The 19,366-nt window shown below is 39.1% G+C and overlaps 1 protein-coding gene across 2 annotated transcripts in view; it reads left to right on the forward strand.

Moving 5' to 3' along the window:
• NALCN (sodium leak channel, non-selective) overlaps positions 1–19,366 on the forward strand; it is a 237,133-nt gene that overhangs the window by 28,286 nt on the left and 189,481 nt on the right. The window contains exon 4 of one of the 2 annotated variants that reach the window (XM_087726865.1): positions 14,014–14,070. The exons of the other annotated variant lie outside the window; for it this stretch is intronic. Coding sequence (XP_087582991.1) covers positions 14,014–14,070 — 57 coding nt within the window. The remainder of the gene's footprint in view (positions 1–14,013; positions 14,071–19,366) is intronic. 2 annotated transcript variants of the gene reach the window in all.

Genomic DNA, 19,366 nt, shown 5'->3' on the forward strand with positions numbered 1-19,366 from the left:
ATAGATGATAGATAGATATCATATGTATGACTTATTCTGTGGAAAAATTACAGTGGGGGTGGGACATCCCTAATACCCTTTGGGGGGTGTATGTCTGTGTGTTTTCCAGCATACCTCTGGAACACCTGGGCCACTGAAATGAAAAGGAATGAATTATATCTATAGTGTCAAATCACAGTACTTTTGACAGTGATAGTGTGCATTTTGGATTCAAGTTCTGTTAACATACAGCCTGTTATGCCTTTAATGGCTTCTACTGTACAGCAAAATAGAGTTGCCATGGTAATAGTTTCACAGTACTCCACAAGGGGGCTCCCTGATAAGTGGCTTCATTTTTTAAAAAACAAACAAATAAATAAAAAACAAGGTGGCTCCCTCTGGTAACGGGGATTGATTTGACACTATAGATATAATTCATTCCTTTTCCTATCTAAAACAGAATTGGGATGAATAAATACTCGGGCAATGCCAGGTTATCAGCTAGTACATTATATTGTTTAAGTATAGTATTAAATAAAGCTATTAACATTCTAACGTGCAGATAATTTGGAATATTGGTAATAGAGAAGAAAGAGAAAGGTATGAATTATAATCCTTAGCTGTTCTGACCCCCCCTCGTCCCACACCAACACACACTCCGAGCCAGAGATAAGTTACGGCATTTAATTAACAGACAGACAGGTCCTTGGCAGCAAACCGGAACAGATAAGCTTGGGTAGCAATAAACACAGATAAGGCTTGGCAGCAATCCAGCCTGCCAAGCTCACAGTAATGTCCTCCGACATTGAATCCTGCGTTGACTTCTGCAAAGAGGGGCATGTGCACAAGGAGTCTTTTTATTGTCTGGAGAGTCTTTTTATTGTCTGGAGAGGAGCCTAATGACCACCAGCTGAGTGCAATTACCTCCTGTAACTGCACAACTGTTCCTGATGCCTACTAGCTCTTCGATGGCGTGCATACAGGAACAACTCACTATTGGCAACCGACTCACTTTCCCTTGTCTCCTCCTCACTGGTCCAAGGCTCAGGTACCTCCTGGTGGCCAACCAGCCTCTCTGCACCCTGCTCGGAGTCGGAACCCTGTCCAGGGTTCTCCACATCCTCCAGAGCCGACACATAGGACCCCTCGCTGTCGGAGTCTGGTGGCAGCTCCAACAGCTCCTGCTGGGCCACAACACTTAGCAATGGAAGTTTTAAACTTTAAGGACTTAATTTTCTTTTTTGAATGAGAAGCAAAAGAGCTATTATCTCTTTGATTTTGGAAAGTTACAAATGGAGCAAGGGTCCAGATGGATTTGAAATAAGGTTTTTGAATGAATGATAAAAATCCTTCCCATGGAAAAATGCTTTTATTTTGAATTCTCTTAAAAACACACATCTCGCTAATGGGGCTTTGCTTGTTTGCACAGCCCGGTTGCTGGCATACCGCAGCCCAGTGTAGAGATGAAAGTGGACTTTAGAAGGAGCCCTTCTACTCTACCAACTTTTCCTATATTAGACAATACAGCATCAACAGTAGAGTCCTTCAAGTTTTTGAGTTCTATAATCTCCCAGGATGATTGAAATGAACATCTAACATTAGAACCATCATTAAAAGAAGGCACCCCAAACAATATTCTTCCTGCGACAACTCAGACTGTTCAGATTGCCCAAGGAATTGCTAATGCAGTTCTACAGAAGAATTATTGAGGCTGTGATTTGTTCTTCTATATTTATCTGGTTTGATACAGCAACCAAACAAGACAAATACAGATTGTCAGCTGTACAGACAGCTACAGATAGTTAGGTCTGCAGAAAAAAGAAAGTACTGCAACCAGCCTGCCTTCCATTGAGGACCTGTATACTGCTCAGGTCAGAAAGAGGGCTGAGAAAATATCTGCAGACCCCTCACATCCTGGACATAAATTGTTTCAGCTCCTACCCTCAGGATACCGCTATAGGGTACTGCTTGCCAAAATAACTAGACACAAAGTTTTTTTCCCCCTTGTGCCATCACTCTGCTGAATACTTAATTTCCACAGTTCTATCTTATGCTTAAGTATATTACCCATGTATTGGCAGTATGGCTATATCACTTTTAATCTTCCCAATCTGTTCCACTACCTTCTGTATTGATGCTGGTATCATTATGATTATTATCTTTGTTATGATTATTATTACTTTGTTGTTTTGCACATACACTGAGCGGGTATGCTCCAAAATTAAATTCCTTGTGTGTCAAATCACACTTGGTGAATAAAGAATCTTCTCCTGTCCTATGAAAGTAGAATGCCTTCTTATAATTGATCCAAGCTATATTCAAGTTAGTATTCCTTATTATTACTTCCTTAGAATAGATCTCTGCAATTGTCCATAATTATAAATGCAATGGATCTCTTACTCCATTATCTGCACTGGACAGGGAACTGCCCCCCACACACACACACACCAGGGGTCATAGAGGTAAATTTCACAATGAATTGACCATCCAACATTGGCACACTTAACCCTGCTAGTATCCCTGGCATCATTCACAGAATGTGCTCACAGAATAAAACTTAGGACAGCTGTAGAATATTATTGTCTTACTGTCTGCCTTTGAAGGACAATGTCTATTTACCTTAATTTATTGTATTTGCTCTCAGCTGGCTGCTTATAGTCCCGGGCTTGACTACTTCAAAAATCCCTAGCCGAATTGTCTAATTAGTTTGATGTGGAGGTGGCTTTGTATTTAGCTGCAAGGGAATTTGGAGTTATTTCGATCAAAAGCTTGAATGGTAATTTCAGAATGATTGACAGCCTCATGCTGTGATGTCTTTCACAGCAAATATGATTTTGATCTTTGTCAAACAACATGCTTAGCCTACAGATCTTAATTTTCTGCTCCTTCTTTCCTATTAATTATTTCAGCACATGCTTTTCCCATTCCTTTTGTCTTCTCTTGTTTTACTAATCCCACATCTCTGCAATGGATTAGAACATTTTTGCTGATTACTGGAGTTATAACAGCATGAGACTCATGTTGTAGGTGTAAAATGCCTGAATTGTGCCAGTTGCAAAAACTCAAGTGTACTCCATAGAAGTGTCTTTATTCAGTAGCTGATATTGTTCCTTTCGTGAACTTTGGAAAAAAAATATGTGTTTTGTTCTAATCAATTTATGACCTAGTTTAGTTAAGGAGTCTGGTTCCCCCCACCCCCCAATTCATAGTCCTTTGAACAAAGAGAAGTGCTTTTAATATGACCTTCATTTCCCTTTACAGTAGATAATAAATATTAACCAATTTGTTAGAAAGCAGATAGCTTGTACTATATTGGTGCTTTGAATTACACAAATCTCCATGTGTGTGATGTGCATAGTTATGTTCATATGTACAGCTAGTCCTCAAGGTACAACAGGCCATTTAACAACCCCTCGAAGTTACAACACACACACACCCCAGCTACAGACAACTCCATTTCAAAGTTACAATCCCTGCAGCACCCAGACATTCACATTTGCAACTGACTGCGGAGATATTACAGTACACCCATCCACCCATTTTCTCCCCATCCTATCTCACCAGTCCCCACAGGCACTGGGCCTGCCTTGCCACCCTACCAGCTTCCACACATTCCTCTGCACTGCCCTCCATCGTTCGCTCACTTACCTTTTGAAGATATCTAGAGCTCAGGATGTAGGGAAGGACGTGTTGGGATGTTGGTGGCCACATGGCATGATCAAGAAAAACTCTGTTGTGGCCCACCAGTGGCCAGCAGAGCTGATAGCAGATTCAGACAGTGAGGAGGTTGAGGAGGAACATGGGCCAGTCCTGGAGTCTAATGAGGGCTCTGTGTTGGAGGCAGAGAGGGGCCCAGAGCCATATGCCAGTTATCAGTTGTTGTCAGAGTCAGACAAACAGCTGGAGCCTGTTCCCAGTGTGCACATGTGCAGAGTTCCTAGATGAAGGGAACAAATAAAGAGCAGGGGTCAACTTGGGAGTAAGGCCAGATGAATGGCCCTTCCCAGAGGAAATAAAAGAGGAGCAAAAGGGGATTGGAGTTTGTAGGAGTTTGCTAATTAGTTCGCTAATCAGTTAGTGATTCTTCGAGACTCCTTGCCAAGTTCTGCAGATATCGGCCTGTCAGCTCTCCAAGCCAGATAAGGTGCGTGACCATAAATTCTCCTTTGAAAGACTTTGCTGGCTGTGAATGAGCAGAATTCACTGTAAATTAGTAAAATAGGTTTTTGCCAGGACAAGGAGTTTGTTTCATGCTCTTGGGAAGCCTAGGTCAGAACAAAATCCTGCAGGCTTTGCTTTCCTTGTTATGCTTTAATCCCCACCCCCAGCACCAGCAATGCTAGCTTCACGATAGCACTGGGGAAGTAAAGCACAACAAAGAAAACAAAACTGGCAGGGTTTCTCCTCCTTGATAGTGCCATGTGACCCAGCAGTGGAGCAGCCTTCTTTACTCCAACTTCCTGAGCATTAGTTATCTTTGGAAGGTAAATGTGATTGTTACAGGGTGGGGAGATAGGAGGCCCATAGGGCTGTAAGGAACCCAAAGGGAAGAAAGCAGAGCATGGGATATCTCAGAGAGTGGGGAGAGGCCTTGTCTCGGAGTTTGCAGCAGCAATTACTAAGTACCGGTTCCTAGTACTTAGCAATATCATACCACCTCACATTAGAAGACCACAAGCTCTCATTCAACTATGGTCAAGGATGCTGAATAACAAGGCTCTCCCTATTCACCAGGACAATGCCCAGCCCATCACAAGATTGAAATGCCTTAAGCCATCTGGGAAAATGGATATTCACTTAACATCTTCCCAGTTTAACCCTGAGAATACCTGGCCAGACAAATGGGCCATGGTACCTTCTTATGGCCTGACCATTAATGATCCCCCTACCAAACCACCTGAGTTTGACCTGCCTTGCTCTGTCTGGACAAAATTGATACTGAAAGAAGTGCCTCTGCCTGTATCAGATTCCCCCTGTTGCAATTGTGGTACTGATATGCAAGCAATTGGCATATTATGCAAGATTGCCCAAAACAAGCCTTTTGTGATTTCCTAGATCTGCACGAAACAATGCCAGAGTCAATTGTCTGGATAGCTGAATTGGACATCCAGTTATGAGGCCACTTGTAGAAGTTCTGTATATAATTACGTGAATTGTGTGTATATGTTCACTTCTCTTCTGTCATGTTCACATCATATGCTAAATGGAATGGAATGGAATGGAATAGAATAGAATAGAATAGAATAGAATAGAATAGAATAGAATATCAGAGTTGGAAGGAACCTTGGAGGTCTTCTAGTCCAATGCTCAGGCTGGAAACTCTACATAAGTACCATTTCAGATAAATGGTTGTCCAATCTCTTCTTAAAAACTTCCAGTGTTGGAGCATTTGCAACTTCTGGAGATTAAGTTGTTCCAATGATTAGTTAGAACAATTTTTGTCAGGAAATTCCTTTTTACTTCTAGGTTCCTTCTCTTGAATAGTTTCCATCCATTGCTTCTTGTCTTGCCTTCAGGTGTTCTGGAGAATAGGCTGACTCCCTCTTCTTTGTGGGAACCCCTGAGATATTGGAACACTGCTATCATGTCTCCCCTAGTCCTTCTTGTCATTAAACTAGATAGACACAATTCCAGCAATTGTTTTTTGTATGTTTTAGCTTCCAGTCCCCTAATCATCTTTGTTGCTCTTCTCTGCAGTCTTTCTAGAGTATCAACATATTTTTTTATATTGTGGCGACCAAAACTGAATGCAGCATTCCAGGGCATTATAAAGTGATATTAACACTTCATATGATCTTGATTCTATCCCTCTGTTAATGCAGGCTGGGACTGTTGGCTATTTGTGGCAGCTGCAGCCCACTGCTGGCTCATGTTTAAGTGATTGTCCACTAGGACTCCAAGATCCCTCCCACAATTACTACTATTGACCTAGGTGCCGACTATACTATATCTGTGCATTTGGTTTTTCTAAATGTAGAACTTTACTTTTTTCACCATTTAATTTCATTTTGTTAAATGGCGTTCAGTGTTGCAAGTCTGCCAAATAACGTATAACATTTACAGCAGTGATGACTATCCACAGGAATTTTGAAAACCTGCTGATTCCACATGGCAGGGGTGGGTTCCTGCCAGTTCTAACCTCTTCTATAGAAGAGGTGCCACAAATCTACAGTGCTATTTAGAACTGGTTCCAGCTCCCTCCCCACGCCCATCCGCACTTCATCAAGATGAAGAGCGAGAGGAGGAATTCTGGGAGTTGAAGACCACAAGTCTTAAAGTTGTCAAGTTTGAACACCCCTGGGGGGGGGTTCTAAAGGGTTGGGGTGCAAGGGTCTTGTAACTTGACAGCTTTAAGACTTGCACGCTTCAAATGCCAGAGTTTCTGAGCCAACATTTTGGTTGCTAAGCAAGAGCGTTGTTAAGTAAGTTTCACCACATTTTACAAGTTGGCCACGCCCACACAGTCACATGGCTGGCAAGCCACTCCCACCCAGTAACGTGGCTGACAAGCCACTCCCACAAAACACCTACAGAAGAGGTTCTAAAAAAATTTGAAACGCACCACTGCCACATTGGGATACATAAACACACTGGCTACATTGTGTAGGGTATTATTTGATTGAAGTTGTGAGATCAGGATGTAAAGGTAAAGATAGCTGGCTAGCTAAGGTTTGGATGAGGAAAAACATGGAAGAGCAAGGGAAAGAGAAGGATAGGAAACACACCAGTTATGTTTAGAAGGATAAGGCAGAACATAAGATATTTGACACTTCCCAGGTGCAAACCACCTTGATTTCTTTTATCAAATGAGCATGGTGACTTTGGAATGAATTTGCTAAGAATAATTGAAATAAAACTGATGAATGATTTGTGACCAGTATTGTTTTCTGCCTTGTACATTCAGAAAATGCATCTTCTGTTCGTGAACTCTGACACCGTCTTCTACCTATTTCTTGAACCTTAAGGGAATTGGGACTTTAAGGGAAATAATAGTTACAAACTATTAATAGTAATAATAATAGTTACAAACTATAATTTTTTTAAAAAAATGAAACGTTACTGGTTGGGTTTTTTTTTTTTTTGCTATTGTTTAGATTTTCTGTAGCCAATTTTAACTTTTGAATAGGGGGGCCAGAATTGAAGGGAATCTTCTACTACAGCAGGGCATTCCCATTGTTTCCAGTATTAATTCTCAGCAGAACTATTCATTCCTGAAGCCACTTCTATTGTGTGTGCAGTCATTCTTGTCTTGTGTTATGCTGACCCACAACAGAGAGTTACGATAAAGGGGCAAGATTAGTGCAGCTTCTTTTTGTATAGGGAAATGATGTACTCACAAATGCTGATTTTAGAGGGTTTCTTGTGCTTGTCTAAATTTATATAAAATCTCATTAATTTTTAAATAGCATGTAAAATATACTTGGACCAATGAATACTATTAGTACTTAAAAGAGTACTTTGCAGGGGTGGGTTCTAACCTGCCAGTTCTAACCTCTTCTATAGAAGAGGTTCCACAAATCTACAGTGCCGTTTAGAACTGGTTTCACCTCCCTCCCCCTGCCCATCCACCCATCATCAAGATGAAGAGCGAGGGGAGGAATTCTGGGAGTTGAAGTCCACAAGTCTTAAAGCTGTCAAGTTTGAACACCCCTGGGCTTTTTTCTAAAGGGTTAGAGGTGGAAGGGTCTTGTAACGTGACAGCTTTAAGACTTGCGTGCTTCAATGCTAGAGTGCCTGAGCCAACATGACTGGAGGAGAAATTCTGGGAGTTGAAGTCCACAAGTCTTAAAGCTGTCAAGTTTGAACACCCCTGGGTTTTTTTTCTAAAGGGTTGGGGTGCAAGGCTCTTGTAACTTGACAGCTTTAAGACTTACACACTTCAATGGCAGAGTTCCTGAGCCAACATGACTGGAGGAGAAATTCTGGGAGTTGAAGTCCACAAAACTTAAAGCTGTCAAGTTTGAACACCCCTGGGAGTTTTTTTTCTAAAGGCTTAGGAGTGCAAAGGTCTTGTAACTTGACAGCTTTAAGACCTGCGTGCTTCAAATGCCAGAGTTTCTGAGCCAACATTTTGGTTGCTAAGCAAGAGTATTGTTAAGTGAGTTTCACCACATTTTACAAGTTGGCCATGCCCACCCAGTCACATGACTGCCAAGCCACTCCCACTCAGTCACATGGCTGCCAAGCTACTCCCACCTGGTCACATGGCTGGCAAGCCACTCCCACAAAGCAGGCCACACCTACAGAAGAGGTTCTAAAAAAATTTGAAACCCACCACTGGTACCTTGCTATCGAAAAAAATCCTGTTTGAAAATAGTTCATTAACATACCAATTTATGTATATGTCTTTGAACAATAAAAAATATTACATATATTATTCCTTTATAGCCTCTCTTCAGAAGAGCTTTAAACTAGACATAACACTGGAACATTAAATGCACTTAGAAAAGTGCAAGACAGTGAGAGTACCAATCAGCCTGCCTGACAATCACTTTCAAGCTATTTCTGTGACACACTTGCTGTGCTACTTATGCTTCACGTCAACCATAGCCTACTGAATAAGACAAAATCCATCTTTGTTCAGACAGCCTGAGCAATCCTGAATCTTATGGCCAATTTCTCTTCCTCCTTCTCCTTTTTTTTTAGTTTTACCTTTGGCAGGAGCTGTCTGTGTTTGTTAACTACTTGGATGGGTGGATAAAAAGTACATTGGGTATAAGGAAATAGGGTGCAATAAAATATATATTGTGATTCCTCTCACAAAATAGAGGAAGTAGTCCTCTCATAGTAATTCTCTTTGGGGTCTTTCCTGTTCATAAAATGGCAGTCATGATGAATGTGGCTGATTACAGGACAAACTTTTATATATATAAAAATATAATGGTATTTCTCCACCATTGTTTTCACCTCAGTCAGTACACTATCTGCAATCCTAATTTAATATATTGCTATATTTTAGAAGTATCTAAAGGATGCAAACCATTATTGTAAATAAATATGTTAGAGTCTAAGGTTTTTCATTCTAGTATATTATTTCCTTTTTTTTAAAATTAAAACTATCTTTTTAAAAAAAGTCACTTAGATCAGGAGAACATCTAATGCCAAAAAAGAGGTTCCTGTGGGCCTATTTGAACGTATAATAAACCATGACTTCAATGACTACTTTATCACCTCAAAATAAATTACAGTTTATTTACTGATTCCACATCACTGTAACCCAGCAAAAGAAGCCCAGATCAATCACACTGTTCTGCCTAGGCTTCCCAAGATCATGAAGCAGACTCCTCGTCCTGATAAAATCTCTTTTATTTAGGTTAAAGGGAATTCCTCTCCAGCAAAGTCTTTCAAGAGATTTCACAACTACAGCCCTTTATCAGGCTTGGAGAGTTGCCAGACCAATATCTTTCAAATGCCACACTGTAGCAGCAATTACTTGGCAAGAAGTCAGGAACAGGTCTTCACCCTAATGAATTGAACTAATTGTTTCCTGCAAACTCCCCTCCCGTTTCACTCCTCTTTATTCCTTGTGGGAGGGGCCATTCACTGTCCACCTGTGCCTTTACTCCCAAGTCAGCCCTTGTTCCTTAGCTGTTCCCTTTTCCTAGCAGCTCTGCACATGTGCACATCACGAACAGGCTCCAGCTGTTCTTCTGCCCCACTGATGTCCAACTCCAAAGGCAGATGATAACTGTCAGATGGCCCTGGCCCCATCTCTGCCTCCAATGCAGAGCACTCATCAGAGCCTTCCCCAGACTCCAGGACTGGCCCATGTTCCTCCCCAACCTCCTTACTATATGAGTCTGCCATGCCACTGGCGGGTCACAACACACATTATGAATTAGAATGTTTAAACATAGCCATTTATACATACATACATACATACATACATGTATGTATGTATGTATGTATGTATACATACGTATACATATACATATACATATACATATACATATACATATACATATACATATACATATACATATACATATACATATACATATACATATACATATACATATACATATACATATACATATATGTATAGGAAATCCTTCTATTGTTAGGAAATCCTTCTAAAATCAGTAGGAGCTATAGTGTAGATTGAGTTCAACTCTTCAAATGTGGTTTAAATTAATTTAAAATGTTTATTTGACATTAATTCCTTGGTTCAAACAAAACTTTCTGTGTTATAAATCATATGAGCAAACCTGCATACTAATTGTAACAAGTAGAACCAGGTCAGCTATTTTCCATTGATTTTAAATTATTTTTTTAATTTAAAAAATATAGGCTGCATATAATTATATTGAATGCAAACCATTTACAAGTCAGTGAATGACAGTCAAACTCTCCAGGGGAACATTTTCTGTTTTCACGTTTCTAGGGAATTCTTCTTACTTGATGAAGCTCATGTATGCATAAGAACAGTGAAAATAATGTTTTTCCCTTCTGAATTACTGTTTTGTTCATCTAAATCCATCCAGGTTTATAGCTTTCAGGATTAATTAACCAAGATTGCTTTTATCTGAGGCAGCTCTAATTAAATACGTTGGGCTCCAATTAAACAAAGTCATCATTTCTCAGGGTATCATGCGAAACTTCTAATCATGCCACACACTTCCATGTTTTGCCCTACTTTATTATTTTATTTTATCTATTTTATTTTATTTATTTTATTTTACTAGGTGCACATACCACTTCAATTCTTGACTGAGCATTTTGCAGCAGTGCAATAATTAATCCTAAATTGAATGAAATGCAGATTGAAATAAAAGGTAATCCACTGGGTACGAAACCCTGTGGGCTTACTCTGACCCCAGAAAAAAGTGGGGAAGATAATTTTTTACTCTTCCGTTGAGGAACCAACATGGCCTAAGTTGGGCTGAAAATACCTGTGCCAGCATCAGGGTTGGGAGTTGATAGATCTGTTGAGAGCTGAATGGAGGGAAGTTGAGTCCACATCAACACCACATTTCATAGTGTATCCTTTCCAGAAGTAGCATTTTCAGGAATCCTTTACTCATTTGACTCATTAATTTATTCAGTTTTTATCTCACCTTTCTGCTCAAATCTTGACATGTTGAAGCTGTATTGGGGAAACTCTTTGTCCTTTCGCTCTACTGGAAGACGTCATCGCTCCCTTCTGAAACCTCCCCACCAGTCTTCAGGAAACTTGCATCATGTTTATATTTGATATTTCACGATGTTTTTCCCCCTCCTGGAAAGAAAGAAAGAAAGAAAGAAAGAAAGAAAGAAAGAAAGAAAGAAAGAAAGAAAGAAAGAAAGAAAGAGAAGAAAGAAGCTTAAGTTTATCCGAAGGCCTAATTATTGTGAATCTTCTTGAGAGATGTGTAGAAACATTGCAGCTTGTTCATATAGAAATAGATATTTAACTACACCTTTTAAAATGATTTGAGGTATGATAAAACTCCAATCTATAGATGGGCAATCATTCACAACCCTTTGTTTTTTAAACAATATTTTTATTAGATTATAGAATAAAATAGAATAAAATACAAAAATATGAAAGCAAATAATAGGTCACAATGGAGAGGAAAAGGGATGTGGTGGCTCAGTGGCTAAGACTCTGAGCTTGTTGATCCAAAGGCCGGCAGTTTAGCGGTTCGAATCCCTAGCACCGCATAATGCAGTGAGCTCCCGTTACTTGTCCCAGCTTCTGCCAACCTAGCAGTTCGAAAGCATGTAAAAAATGGAAATAGAAAAATAGGAACCACCTTTGGTGGGAAGGTAACAGTGTTCCATGTGCCTTCGGCGTTTAGTCATGCCGGTCACATGACCATGGAGACGTCTTCGGACAGCACTGGCTCTTTGGCTTTGAAACAGAAATGAGTACCACTCCCTAGAATCGGGAACAACTAGCACATATGTGCGAGGGGAACCTTTACCTTTACTTGGGGAGGAAAAGGGGAAAGAAAAGTGAGGTGGGGAGGGTGCAAAGAAAAAAAAAGTGCTGACTTCCGACTCTCTGTGTTGCAGTAAAATAGAGCATTAACAATGAACTTTTTACTTTTCCAAAACAATGTAAAATAGCCATTTCTATAACAACAAATCAAAATTTCACTTTTTTGCACCTCAAGCACAAAGTCCAGAAGCAGTATCCATGTAGCAACAAAAGTACTTACATTCTTTTCTTTAATCAAAACAGTCAACTTAGCCATCTCTGCCAACTCCATCAATTTCTGTAGCCATTCGTCCATGGTGAGAATTGAAACGTCCTTCCATGTTGGTGCTGCCATCAACATATATAAGATCAAGGTTCCAAGTTTTTTTTCCCCCAAGTTTTTTTTCCATTAAGCCCAGAAAGAAAGTGTCTGGTGTCATCTTCATTTTCAGAAATCTCTGTATTAAAATGTGATTCCGACTCCAAAATTTGTTTGCTTTATCACATGTCCACCATAAATGATAAAAGGTCCCTTCTTTACTTTTATATTTCCCACAGTCATTTGAGATACCTTTATACATTCTAGATAACTTATCCAGTGTTAAATACCAGGTATTTAACACGGGATAATTATTCATGATCTTTTTGTTATTTGATGAACTGTGTACAGATGTATTGCATATAATTAACCACATGACGTTTTGGAATCCATTTGAATTTTTGACTTTAGATCCTTAAGTAATGCAAACTATACTTGTTCTTCTTAGGATGATTTTTTAAAATCTAAAAATGCAAGCTTCTAATGCAGCTGTTTGTTTGTTTCCTGGAGGGAAATTGGAGGAATTAGCCCTTAGCTGCCTAACTCTAGACTCTTAATCAATATTTATAAATATGGCACCTTATGACATTAGGAATGCTCTTATTTCAATCACATGTGTGGGAAATAGCAGGATTGCTTTACTGTGCATATTTGAGAAGGGAAAGAATATCTGAAAAGGATATGTGTTTCCCCTATTCTTTGTCATCGTAGGAGAACATATATTTCTGGGGAAATAAAAAAATAGCACCTTATTTAGCACTATTCAAAACACTTTATGGAACCATGGAAGTTCCATAAGTAGTATGGAGCACAATACAGGTGGTCCTCGACTTAAAACAGTTCATTTAGTGACAGTTCAGAGTTACAACAGCACTGAAAAAAGTGACTTATGACCATTTTTCACAGTTACAACCTTTGCCACATCCTCATGATCATGTGATCGAAATCCAGATGCTTGACAAGTGGTTCATATTTATGAACTTTGTTATGTCCCAAGGTCATATGATTCTCCTCTTGCAACCTTCTGACAAGCAAAGTCAAGGGAAAGCCAAATTCATTTAACAACCAGATTACTTCCTTATCAACGGCCATCATACACTTAACAACCGAGGCTAGAAAGGTCATAAAATGGGGCAAAATTGACTTGAACAAATGTCTCATTTAACAACAGAAATGTTGGGCTCAATTCTGGTCGTAAGTCAAGGACTACCTGTAGTAAAACAGTATTTCTCAATCTCAGCAGCTTTATGATGAATTGACTTCAATTCCCAGAATTCCTCAGCTAGCCATGCTGGCTGGAGAATTCTGGGCATTGATAGCCATATATTTAAATGTTGCTGAGGTTGAGAAACATTGACTAAACCCAAAAACAAATTTGATTGATCCTTGATAACTGACCAAGGAAATGTGCTCTGCGGGGTTAACTTGGAGCATTATCTGGCTCTGTCTGTCTCTCTTCATATTGTCAGGCTGCAACTCTCATCATTTCTCATCATTAACTATCACCAATAATTGAAATTTGGCAACATTATCCAAGTCTTGATTTGACTAGACAAACTTCCTAAAATATGAAAAAGAACAAGAATTAAACAAATTTGTCTTCTTAAGTGCACTATAACTAAATTCAGCCTGGATTAGAAAGACCACAGTGTTTCATTTCATAGGTTGAGGACATAGCAAAGGTATTATTGAAGGGAGGTTGAGCATCTGCCGAACCAGATATATCATGGCATGAGATTCACTCAGAACATTGATAGACTACACTGCCACTGTACAAAGCTCATGAATGGAGGTAATCTCCTTTTTTCTGTAGATGGAGTTGGGAAAAGGTTGGAGGTTAACCACACCACAGCCATTTCAGATGTTCAAGGTAAGATGGAAGAAATTCACCTTGCTTGGGGATATTTCCCTTATCAAAGGTAAAACCAGAAAAATGCTTGCCTGCCCAAGCTGAAAATGAATTGCATACCTAAGGCTATGGAGACTAAAGTGGATCATATGTTATTGCATAACAGTAATCACACTAAGCTGTCTCATCTTCATATATGGCTATAATGTCTTCTCCATGGATACTGAAAGCTAGCACTACTTCTCTTGATAAGGTCATATGCTGAATTTCATATTCCATTTTCAAGGCATTTCTGCTCTGATTTTTTTCCAATATATTTCAAGTCATAATTACTTAGGATTTTTTTTTTAGATTCTGTGGTATGTATAAATGTTGCATGCACAATGTTTCATTGGAGACTGACTGCCATCACAGATTTATTTGAAAATGTGATTGCAGAATGGGTTGTGTTATTCTGCACTCACAAAAACGACCCCCATTTACATTGGATACCAATAAATCCAAAATCAGTATCCATACTTTTGAAATCATTTACTTAGTTTGATCATTTGTTTCTTTTTCCAAGTTTCTAATTTGAAATGGAGGACTGGAGGAGTGGGGATGTATGCTGTTTTGATAATAGAGGAGTATGCTTCGCCCAAACTTTGCATGAAAACATGATTCTTCACTCAAAACATAATGGATAGATATTGTAGGGCTTAGCGAAGTTAAATGGAGAACAGATTGGGGTGAAATGATATTGTGTAAGGAGGACCTAAAATAGGAGAAGAGTTTCATTTTATGAGTCTTACCCATTCCTACATGTATATGTTTTTCAAACCTAGATTATTTTCAAACTAAACCAAAGAAAAATACAAAATTAATGGTAATACTGAATTATGCATCAGATTCTGGATTTCATAGTGAACTAAGTGTAAGCCAGGGGTAGTCAACCTTTTTATACTACCGCCCACTTTTGTATCTCTGTTAGTAGTAAAATTTTCTAACCGCCCACCGGTTCCACAGTAATGGTGATTTATAAAGTAGGGAAGTAACTTTACATTATAAAATTTATAAAGCAGAGTTACAGCAAACCCCTACTGCCCACCATGAAAGCTGGAACGCCCACAAGTGGCCGGTAGAGACCAGGTTGACTACCACTGGTGTAAGCAAACAATGCAGATGTTGCTTTTGCTGTATGACATTCATTATTTCAGTAATCTTTGGTTAACAACCTTTCCAGGATTCAGTTACATAACTTAAAATTGTTGACGATGGTCATACTCATTGTGTTACTGTGAAGTATGGGGACAGGATAAGGCTTTTAAAAATGTGTTACTGAATGTCATTAAGGATTTCAATTCTACAATCCCTGCTGTTCTGCATGAATGATGAAGACCATTATTATTCATGGATCCCCTGTGCCATGAAGGCTCCATAAAACATGGATAAATCAGGTGGGACAATATAATGGACACCAATGTGCCATCTTTCTTATACAGACAGCATCATTTTATTTTGGATATAGCTTGTTCCCTTGGGGCAGAAATCCTGTATCTAAGGAATTCAAGCATCGGGGGGGAAAGAAGACATCACTCGTGATTAAAATAGCATTGTCAAGAGATTTAACTCTGCTGAAGGCTTCCACTACTTCAGGAGCCTAGCACATGATTAAAAAAAATATGAGTGTTGTGAAAAATGCACTGAAGGTACTTTATATTACGTTTACTAGTAAAGTCCAATGAATTTGGGATTCCTTCCAATTTCACCCATTTTTGTGGAAATGTAGATTATCCCTGCATTTTCCAGTGTAAGAAAAATGCATATAGGTAAGAAAGTGGTATGGCATGAAAAAGCAAAATACTCACCTAGACTGAATGGCTTAGAAAATTAATTACTTTTGTGGTTGGCTTCAGCCATCAAGATGACAAATAAGGGTTAGGGTTTAATTTGCAGGAAATATGAAAAAATATTTAACCAATTTCAAGCCATTATCCTACACCCTATGCTGAACCATCAGATGATGGCTCTTTGTTTGGCTTAGGGTAGTCTGAATCCAGCTTTGTGGCTTAATGCTATATGTGCACTGAATAACTCTAATTTGTGTAACCAATCATTAAGGTTTCTGGGTCATTATAATGTTATAATGGCTATTTCAGAGCCATTAACTATAGTTTACTTGTTTTAATGAAATATCAAGCTACATCATTGAAACTTCTGCTTGCATGCACAAAAGGGAAAATGAAGCAACCGCATTTCTATCTCAACTTGTTAAAGAAGACACAACAACCTAATCACTTGCTTTGATTTGTTTCTTATTCCTCTTATTCGTTAGGGAAAGGATTGGCGAACTAAGCTAAAGCCAGTGAATTATGTCCTAGCATGATGTGTGAACCTGCCAGTTTGTTCATCAACCTGTCCATGGATTCATTGATATTAACTAGACAATTAAAGGCTTTAAAGAGCCGTATCTTATAATGTTAAATAAAAGCCACAATTGGAGGTGTTGTATTATCTGGTTATATAGTGAGTCATTTGGCTTTGACATTGTAGTCATTGGCCTAGTTCCCAGTAAGAGGAGAATATTCCCAGGAGGAAAAACATCCATCAAGTATCTGGGTATTTAACACCCCCCCCCAATCTTCCTGCTAACAATGTGTCAGATATTGAATAAGTTGGTAGAACATAACTCTAAGGAATATTTCTATGAAATTACAAAAGATGATTTTCCCCAAAGCTCTCCACCTAGGAGAAAGAATAGCTCTGGAACCACAGTTTCATTGTCTGCTCTTTATCAATATTCAAAGTATGGGTAAGAAATATGCATATGGGAGAGATATAACATCATGACAAGATGTAAGTATTCACAGATAACTGAAAAAAAGCCCTTATGTATATAAATAAATGCACAGATGCTCACTTCAGAAATTTCAATTAATGTGCTTAGATCAGGAACAGAACATGCGCCTTAGCCTCCTGCTCATTGTATCTGTTGCCTATTCAGCTTCAATGGAAGGAACTAGAGGCTGCATCTTTTAGCAAGAAATGAGACACACTGCATATCAAAGGCACCGTTTATTGCCCAGAATTTGTTTAATTGGGATCATCAGGTTTCAATAGCAGGACCGATACAGGACCATCACTATCCATACTGCAGAGGTCCAGAACGCTAGAAGATGAGGTTTCTGTACCTCTTTGCTGACATCTAGTGCTGCTCTGAACAGAATATGCCATTATTATGAATATCACATTCATATTTAAATGACGGGTTTCTGTACCATCATCTCTCTGGTGTTTATGCTGAGGCAATCAGGATATTTAAACATAAGTTTGCCTTTCACAACAGATGCTACAGTGTGTATACTTCGTCATTTCAAACTATTAAGTTCTAAATGTCATTCTCTGCAAATCATATTTGATGTGATCTCCAACAAACCAACAACATTTCTGCACAAGTAATATACCAGTGTTAGAGAGGGGGTGGGGTGGGGCATGGGAATACATTCCCATGTATTGTAGGCAAGCCAACAAACCCCCAAAAGATAGCTGCTGCTTACAATTCTTCCTTAACCCATTGTAGAATAATTATTTATAATACAAATGCCAAAAATAATATCAGCAATGTACTTCTGCAAATCATGTCTATACTTATCCTATCATTCTGTTGCTTTACTCATGCATGAAGAGTTCATATTCTTGATGTTTTGGTAGACTGCAGTTATGGATGATATTGCTAGAAAGCATATGGATGAAATGAAATGAATTTTTATCAAGCTTGGGAGAAAATATGTTAGCAGACAATGCAAAAATCAACGTTTGAGAGAACCCAGAAAATGATGTTCAGTGGTGTTTACTACAAGATCCTGTATCTATAAATACAATATATTGTGCTGTAGGGTTTGACTTGATGGCAATGCATGTGAAGGATCTAACTGCCTATTGAACATAAACATCAAGCTAAAAATGCCCATGCAATTTTGATACGCATTCACTGAAGCACTGCATCTGGAATATAGCAAGTGATCGTTCTGTTATGTTTTACTCTAGATAGGCCATGCTTGCGTTTTGTACCCCATTGGGGGCATCGATGCGTTTAAAAAGAGCATGGAAAAGCTGGAGCAATGTCAGAGGAAGAGTTACTCAGATGATAGGACTCTGGAAACGGAACATACGAGTAAAGGTTAAAAGTGTTAGGTACATTTTGTTTGCATAGGAGAAACTAAGGAGAGATGTTATAGTTCTGTGGTGGTGAACCTATGGTATGTGTGCCGGAAGTGGCACTCAAAGCCATCCCATGCGGGACGTACAGCCTCACTGGCTCCTCTTCCGTGCTCCTGTGCATACACATGTGCCAATCACCTGGACTTTCTGCACGCAGGAGTGCCAAAACCTGGAAGTTTGTGCGACAGCCAGCAGTTATCGGGCACGTGCCCACGCCGCAAACCAGAAGTTAGGGTGCTGGTGAACGCATTCGTGCCAGAACACTGCTCTTCCAGGTTTCGGCACTCCTGCATGCGTGAAGGCCAAAAAGGCGCATGGTCCCAGCAGGATGGTTTTAGCCATCACTGTTATAGTGGTTAATAAATACTGCATATAAAGACTGTGTTATCTACGAAGAGGCAGCAAGGCCCTCTAAAGAGAGCTAGCGTAGAGACTTTTCACTTTAGTCTGGTGTCTTAACAACTAAATTTGGCTTAGTTGTTAAGGCACCAGGCTAGAAACCTGGACATTATGAGTTCGAGTTCTGCATTAGCCATGAAAGCCAGTTGAGTGCCTTTGGGTCAATCATTCTCTCTCAGCCCACAAGATTAGGCTCAAGCAACAAGCCAGTGGGTCAATTCCTGTCACAACCAATGGAACTGAAAAAAGCAGTTCCTGCACTTAAAGGAGGGATGCTAGAAAGAATAAGGCAGGGGGGGAGGTAGGTTTGTTCGTAGCTGAAACAATGAGCAGAGCAAGAAACAAGAATGAAGTTAAACAAGTTTTAGAAGAAACATCAGGAAACATTTCCTCCTGATAACAGTTGTTAAGCAATAAATCATCCTACCAATGGATCATAGAAAAACAGTAGGAGATTGATGGGGAGGAAATGATGATGATTTTATTATTACATCATATAAGTCATGCAAAGTGTATGCTTGTGTCCAGCATAGTGATGAAAAATTATAATTGTATTATTGGGATAATAGCATAATGATAACATAGATTAACAACATTAAATTGCAACATATCATCCACATAATCTTATACTCTGCTCTACCCTTGTCAATTTCCTTAATGTTTTTAAAAAAATATAATTCCATAACCTTGAATTTATAGAAACAAATTAAATACAGAA

The sequence above is a fragment of the Thamnophis sirtalis genome, unplaced genomic scaffold (assembly GCF_051295495.1).
Source record: "Thamnophis sirtalis isolate CommonGarterSnake01/CBP01778 unplaced genomic scaffold, rThaSir2_p1.2 scaffold_12, whole genome shotgun sequence".
Lineage (NCBI taxonomy): Eukaryota > Metazoa > Chordata > Lepidosauria > Squamata > Natricidae > Thamnophis > Thamnophis sirtalis.